The 8,285-nt window shown below is 41.0% G+C and overlaps 1 protein-coding gene across 1 annotated transcript; it reads right to left on the bottom strand.

The window, feature by feature from the left end:
* Positions 1-2,973: 2,973 nt before the first annotated feature.
* LOC109197699 (uncharacterized) lies at positions 2,974-5,248 on the bottom strand. The gene is made up of 3 exons (XM_019353436.2): positions 4,596-5,248; positions 4,169-4,451; positions 2,974-4,041 (listed from the first exon to the last, which is right to left on the bottom strand). Exons 1-3 carry the CDS (start codon positions 4,931-4,933, stop codon positions 3,370-3,372), a joined length of 1,293 nt encoding a protein of 430 aa, XP_019208981.1. The 5' UTR covers positions 4,934-5,248; the 3' UTR covers positions 2,974-3,369.
* Between the last annotated feature and the right edge of the window lie 3,037 nt (positions 5,249-8,285).

The raw sequence follows: 8,285 nt of genomic DNA, 5'->3' as shown, positions 1-8,285 counted from the left end.
AAATAACACCAGGATCCTTTTCTATGTAGCTGACAGCTGGTAACTGTGCAGGGGCGGATCTAGCAAAGTGTTGCCAGGGGGGCAGGTAGGGCATTAACAGGGAAAGGGGGGCACAAGGAAATACTTTTCTTTATTATTCTCATTTAAAATGTCTCGCTTTTAAAAAAATAATTATCTGAGTCTTACAACAAACAATTGATAGATTGATACATATATACCATCAGAACAGTGTACATCACTGTCACAACAGTGTTTATTTTCATTCAAAGGCTTTATGATTTTTCCTATAATGGTGGGCCGGTCTCTAGTCAAAATGCCCGGGACGATTTTTTTGTCCCAGTCCAGCTCTGGATGCAGCTCATCTGCAGTCTGGTGTTACCTACATCTTCCTATTCAGAAGGCAGAATTTCCAAGTTCTGAGTACAATCAAAAGCACCACGACTGCAGTTTTTGTGTTGGATGTAAAAAGCAGGCTAGAATCATGGCGGTCAACGACGGTCCAGGCGTGGGATTTCTCTCGTGGAAATGTGCACATTATTTTTTCCTTTCTGTTGGTAGGTGGCACAGTGCACTTGTGGCAAGTAAGCAAGCTAGAAGACTGGCAGTCTGGCTGGGTATCCAGTTACAGAAGCAACACATTAACAAGAGAATTCTGAGTAAAACCAAAGTTACTTTCCCTAGTAACTAGTTACTTTGAAAGTAACGAGTAACTTGAAGTAACTGAGTTACTTTTTTAGAGAAGTAACTAGTAATGTAACTAAGTTACTGATTTAAAGTAACTTACCCAACACTGGCTATAACTATAAGTATGTACAGGCTGTAGTGAGTACAAGCTATGAACAGGATATAAATATGAAAAACTATACAGAATATGAAATAAACAGTGGCCGTTGCATGTGATGTGTACTGTTGACAAAAAAGCTTAATCTGTGTTTTCCCCACCTCCCACCATTGAGCCAAATTGCAAAAGTCCATTTTCCTTACTTTCCAGTGGCACCAGAAGTCAGAAAAAGCTCGACAGAACTCTCTGTCATGAATCAGCTGCACGTTAAAGTGCCAGTGCGAACAGATGTTAGAGTGCATCAATAAAGAAATATCTGCAGTCACTAAATGATGATCAGAAAAACCAACAGGTGAAATCTCTGCTTTAACTAGTCTATTATTATACATCTGGCTGATATATAACCTATCAAGCCTAGCTGCCTTCACATTGCTCTCAGAAACTTTTACATACTGTCACGAGTTCAAAATATTGGGGATGGATACAGGAGGAAAACCAAAATAACAACACTGGTCCGGCCGGGTCAAGTCAAACGATGATTTTAATGCACACACGCGTGGGAGATGAACACTGCACGCAGACAGCATAAGATCTCTCACCGAAAACCACACAACAATAGTTTTTATGAAAATCAGGGTATTAGAACGCCCCCTCATGCGTAAAGTAGGTACAATACAATCAATGTTGACAACTTTTAACACATTAAAAGAACATCATCTTCTTCCCGAGGCCAGATCCTTCCCAGTAATCTTCTAACTCTGCTTATCCCCTGGAACAAACAGTCTCTCCTGCAAGCATAATCAGACAGCTACAAGGCCTTGCAAACTATTATTTAAATATTTGAACTCTCCCCTACACATGAGTTTAACTACTGCTTGTATGTGTGTGTGTGTGCCTCGACCTCAGCATTCACTCTGTCTACAAGGACAGAGGCCAACTCTTCATGTGTGCAATAACCTAACTGAAATCATACATGTAATATGTTGAATAAATGTTCTAATCAAATGCCACTACTCAAAGCTTCCCTTCAGTCTCGCTACTCCTGTGGTCACTGTGGCCCCGAAATTTCCTCGTTGGTCTGGTGACCCTGGATTTTGGCCAACCCCTTCATGGTTATTGCTGTGTTGATGGGATCCATCCTCCCCAGGTGACTAGTCAGAGCCCAAACGCCATGACCCTTGAATCCAGTTGCTGTCTTGGCATAAGATACGCCTCTGTGTCTGTCTCTGCTGCGAACGACCTTCATATCTCCATTACGTCGTCTGGTGTCTGTTCCTTTCTCTGTAAGAGACAGAAAACCAAAACACCTCCCTGCCTAATCTTCATAATCTAATGTTATTGTCCATTGTTCTTCAAGTACTGCAAATTTGGTTTAGAATATCATGTTCAGGGCTCTCTGACCCAGCGACCTATTTTAACCATAATCTATGTGTGTGTAAGCGTGTTTGCATTTAGCCCTCTGCACTCAAAGCCAATACCTACAATATATCAGTCCGGACAATCACGCCAAACGAAGCTTATGACCTTCAAAAGACCGAGCGCCAAGTCATCATGAGCACATTTGCAATGTGTGTATGAAAATTATTAACCACTCATTTTAATCAAAGACAGCAAAAACAAATTAACCATTTTTAATTCCAACATTTGCCCCCCCCCCCCCCTTTTCACAAAAATCATGTCTTTCCTTCAACCTACTGTCCCACAGTTTCCACTCCAGTGTGGTACTCAGCTCCTTGTGAACACAGGCATTTTATCTCCTAAACGCTATTTAGTTTATTTCAATCATTAACGCTTAAACATGGAAATATTGATCTATGCTTCTCAGTTGTTCCCCCCCAAAATTCTGGGAACATTAAGGTCATTATAAGTTTAAGTTTTACATACCTAAATTATTAAACACACAAGAAAAGTCATAAAAATGTTCATAAAACCATTGTTTCATGTTAAAACTCAACTTCCCCCTTTTTTGACACACTCCCTTGTGTCCATTCATCCGAGCTAGAAAATTAAAAGAAAAGGTTAGTGACATCATATCTCAGGAAGCATCAGAAATTCTCCTCTCCCAAATCATTCCTCCAGCCTTGTCATCCTGTGCTAGGGAATGAAATCAAATTAGTTATCATGATAGATCTGTTACACTCCGGGCTCCGCCCAGAGCCTGCGTCTGCAGAATTGCCTAGAAACAAAACCTGTATTACAGTTTTTCTCGATTGCTAAAACACATTTCTTGAAACTACGCCTCATATCCGCACAACAGTAAACACAAATCCATAACATCTCACTCAATTCCCCAAACATCCTATTTCCAGGTCAAAATGAAGCTCTACACCCAAAACTATTCACTCCTGCTGAAAAACCGAACTTTGCCCTCAGACATCAAACACAAGCCCTCAAAAACACACACACTACAACAGAGTTTTGCACACTGGTACAATTAATTCAAAACAATAGTTCCAAAACAATTAGGTTGCTTATGGTTCTCCCCTTCAAAACCCTTGTCACATGATAAACACAAAAGACGCAACCAATGTATGTACAGTGGCACATTGTCATTCATGTACTATACAGTACAACACACACCAGAAACATTATCCCACCACAGCATCTTGTCTTTGGTCTGGGTCAGGCCAGAGAATCTCATCCACATCACAGGCTATATTGGCCCCAGCCAGGCAGCGGGGGTAAAATCCTCTTGCATGCCTGATCCACCCCTGGCATGCATCTACTGATATGTCTAGGCAGGCCTCTTCCATGGCCTGAAGGAGGTGAACACGGACATAAGGTTCTCGGTCATACACTTTCCACCGCCATGCCGAAAATAACTCCTCTATCGGGTTTAGAAAGGGGGAGTATGCAGGCAGAAAGATATTAGAAAACCTTGGGTTATTGGTAAACCAGTCACGAACCAGAGCAGCGCGATGGAAGCTGACGTTATCCCACACAACAACGTAGTGAGGCTGCTCTGGCTGTGCTGGTTCCCTGTAGTCCAGCTGGAACATATGTTGTCTTAAACCATCAAGAAAAGCAAGGAGAAGCATAGTGTTATAGGGTCCTAGTACGGCATGGCGGTGGAGTACCCCTCGTTGGCTGATGGCTGCGCACATAGTGACATTCCCCCCACGCTGACCAGGGACATTTACAATAGCCCGATGGCCAATTATGTTCCTCCCCCTTTTCCTTCTTTTGGTCAGGTTAAAACCTGCCTCATCCACAAAGATCATTTCATGGGGAACAGGCCGTCCTTCAATCTCAAAGATTCTCTGCAAAACACATAACACAGTAGAGTCAATCGGTACCCTGAACCAAAGTTCAAGAGTGCTGAAATGGCAGCATAAACTGCCATGCTGTGATGGTACACAATACCTTATACAGTATCAAAACTCATACCTGAACATATTCCACACGTTGGTTTTTCACTCTGTCAGAGTTTCGTTCGAAAGGGACTCGGTATGCCTGTTTCATCCGGAATTGATTCTTTCGGAGGATGCGGTCAATTGTGGAGAGGCTGATGGCATTTATGCCTCGAAAAAGATGATCATCCTCAATCACTCTCCTTTGAATCTCTTGCAGGCGGATTACATTATTTGCAATTACCATGTTTACAAGTTCCCTCTCTTGCTCCTCCGACAAAAGCCTTAACCTGCCTCCACCAGGTGGTCGTCTCTGTGTCCTACAAAAATAGAAGCACTCATTACTGTAACTGTCACACATTCATTTTACAGGAAAATAATGGAAACATACTGAAACTCAAGACACATAAATTCAGTAACTTAAACGTTACTGTACAAAGCAGTCTTACTGCAAGTACACCTACCTGTTTTCCTCTCTGAAGGTTCTGATGATGGAGGCAACAGTGAAGCGACTCAAATTTGGTTGTACTCGTTGCCCAGCCTCCCTCATAGTCATCCCATGGACAAGGACATGGTCAACTAAAGTGGCTCGAATTTCATCCGAGACTGACTGTCTTCGTGCCCTTGCTCTTCCCCTTCCTTGTCGCCGTCGTTCTCCACCTCCACCTCCTTCACCACCTCCTCCTCCTCTTCCACCACGTCCTCCTCTTTCACCATGTCCTCTTTCTCCACCACGTCCTCCTCTTTCACCACGTCCTCTTTCTCCACCATGTCCTCTTCCTTTGCATCTCTTTGGATCCATTGTTTCAAACCTGAATGAGCTGACTTTGGCCCTTTTATCTATCCATCGCAGGTTCTGATTGGTGTGTGCTAAATTTTGACTCCTAGTGTTTCCACCTGGTTAATTGTGTGCTAATTGGGCTCAAGCTATGCTGACTTAAGTTAACATTATTGCATGCTAGTGCTTTCTACATGACTACATGGTGTAAGCACTGTAAAATGTAGGGATTTGTGTGTAGAGTTTTGCAGTACCAGTTCACCAAATTTGAGTCATGTGTCAAAGCAGGGAATAGTGTTTATAGTTCAGGGAAATGGGTGAGCTTTTTGACCAATAGCGTTTATGGTTTTGAAATTTTAGTTTAGAGGCCTGGTTATAGTGTTTAAGCAATCGAGAAAAACTGTAATATGAACTTCACATATAAAATGCCTTTTTTTTAAAAAAAATTTTCAAAAGTTTACTTCCCCCTGGTTTTCCCTCACTGAGCACAGCAGGGGAATCTATGTCTTGATTCAGCCATTAATCCAGCTCACCTGATTCATCACTGAGCCCAACCGTCACGGGCATCTGATAGTGTGGCACTGCATATTCTTCCCTTAGTGTCACTATTTTCAATCTGTTAATTACAATTCTTGAACATGAAGTAGACTGTGTCTATAACAAGTCAATACAGCTGTAAGCGTGACCATTTATCAATCAATTAACATTCAATACTAAAATGATAGCTTTTGATTTATGCATGTTTAAGTCAACCACCTACCCAGAAGGTTCTTCAATCCCAGAAAATTCCTTCTCCTCATTTAATAAAGTCTGTCATCCTCCCATGGCCTGGTAACTGGTCCATCCAGAGCTGTATCATTTTGAAATATACATACAACAGCCAAACCATACCTTGGTCACACCAACCCCTCTCCACCCTCAGGATGTCCAACGCCATCCTTCTGTGGTTCGCTAAATTATGTTTATCTAGAATTCCACTCTGTCTCTAAATTTTGGAGAATTTTATGCTTGTTGTCAAGATTTGAATAATCTTTAGTTGTTAAGTTCTCCCAATTCTTCCGGTCTCTGGGCTAAAGGAAGGACAATGCTCGGTGTATAAATGCTGGATCGACCATTATTTTATTCCATACAATTCAACACTTTTAAGCATAAACGTAAAAGCCTAAACGTTCACATTCTTTCTCTCACACGGCGCCTCAGTAGCGGCCTTGGCTCCCGTCTTATCTCCTCCTGATGAGATGAGGCAGAAAACCTCTCCGGTACATTCTGCTCTCTTCTAATCAGCCAAATAAGGTCATAACTCTCTGAAAACAGTATTTCTTATAACTCAACTAAAACTACATAATAGTTTCACAATCTCTAATTAGGGGTATAACGTGGCATAAAACGATATAATAATCTTACAATTCCCCCTTTGATCTCTCTCTCTTTTTTTTTTTAAAGAGATCACCTACACCTCATAATCCAGTTTAGCGAGGTCCCTTACTTCTTCCTAGTCCTAAAGCCCTCTGTCCCCCTTTAACGAGTGGAGCCCATGTATAATGACTTCTATGTTAGCACATATCAGATGCAACACAAACTAAATTTACAACAACAACACAGTTTTTGAGAAATTTCATGTTTGGTGCCAAATTATAAGAATTCAATTCAAATCTATGGTTTTATCACCCCCATCGGGGCTTACCTTTCTCACCTTTCATAATATTTCTCCAGTCACCAGTCATGTACTTCATACAGAATTCATATTAATCTTCTGAGTGTAGTGGTACCTTTTAATTTGAATTTACCAAAACTGAACACAATAGGTTTTTCTTTCTTTACTTTGCTCTTGTTCTTTTGCAGTTCCACATCCTATCATATGCCCCTGTCGGTTATATTCAGCTTTTTAAATTATTGACTATTTCAAGAAAGAACCTAAATCACGTGGACCAGTGTTTGTTATTACATATCTCCATTTTGAATGTGACAAGTCCACCATTTCCCTGTTATTCATAGATATTATTAGAGTTTTTGGCTTTTTCCTCTATAAAAGTTAATTGACTTTTTACAGAGGCCTGCTATGGTTATTAGTAACATATTCCAATCATGAATGAAATCAAACCTTTTCTTCACTTTAGCATTTGGCATTCCCAACAATATGATGGGATACTTTAATCGAAACACAGCTAATAAAACACAATTTTCTTAATGCAAACATCAGTAACTCAAAATTAGCCACCAAAGGGTTAAGTCTGCAGCTCCACACTCTCATGTGAAGCTACATTCTCCCCCTCTGCTCTCTCTTATCCTCCTGCTCCTGCAAAAACAAAACAAAACAAAGTATCCACCCATCTGTTGCAGGCTGGGTGAATTGTTGCTCCACATTTACTAATCCTAAAGTCTGTGTCGTTTTGTCTCAGTATCGAGTCAGTCAAAACTTTTAGTCCGTCCATCACAGTCCAGTCACATGCATACCTTCACACACATTCATACCAGATGTTGCTGATAAGGGAGTCTCACGCGCAACCTATTCGAGTATCCATCACCAGCAAGATGACGTCATCATTTTAAAGGAAACAATTCCTTGTTTTTTGGACTCGATTGACTCGCTGCAATCCTTTTAGACTCAGGACTATATGATGTAATCAGTGTCCCATATAAGTGAATTTCTCCAGAGCCCATTATAATCATGGAGAAGCGCACTTTGCAACTGTTTCCAGTAAGAATATTTCATAGCGCTTTAAATTTCAATCTCTCTGGCCTGGTTTAAAGAGCTGATTGTTAAATCATGAACTCACAAAATATCAAAATATCACCACCGGTGGATCACACCTCTCCGATTTTCTTATCTCAGTGCACTGTAACAAAAGCAAAAGCAAACATAACCAACCAAATACTAACAAAATACCAAATACTGGGGCCCATTTCAGACATGTCCAAACATAAAATCATCTCTCTCTTAGAGAAAGAAAACAACCCAAACATCACTGATAAAATCAACCTAATGCTAAGCAAAACCCAAAAATCAACCAAAACTTCACCAAAAAGTTTCTCTTCCTCCCGGAGCAACATGGTGTGGGAATGAGAACCTCAGGTGCTGTAGCAACTTTTGTTCCTCCTTCAATCAAATCTCAATCACAGAAACTGTGGCGCTCCGAAATAAATTCACACCGTTAATTCATCCTTTTCATTCTGTACCACTGCTCCTCATCAGGCTGTGTCAAGCACAGTAAACAATTCATTCAAGGCCTTGAGCCACAAACAGACATCACGCACAGACATTGTTTTCATAACCAACCAGCTTTAGACCTTGTCCCCTAAATCTACACAAATGCCCTCTGGGTGACATGAAACGCATTTAACCAATAAGTAATCAATGGCTTCTTGTTGTTGTAAC

This window comes from Oreochromis niloticus, linkage group LG9, assembly GCF_001858045.2.
Source record: "Oreochromis niloticus isolate F11D_XX linkage group LG9, O_niloticus_UMD_NMBU, whole genome shotgun sequence".
Classification (NCBI taxonomy): Eukaryota; Metazoa; Chordata; class Actinopteri; order Cichliformes; family Cichlidae; genus Oreochromis; species Oreochromis niloticus.
The sequence above is the reverse complement of the archived record's forward strand: the minus strand, read 5'-3'. Positions and strand labels throughout refer to the sequence as shown.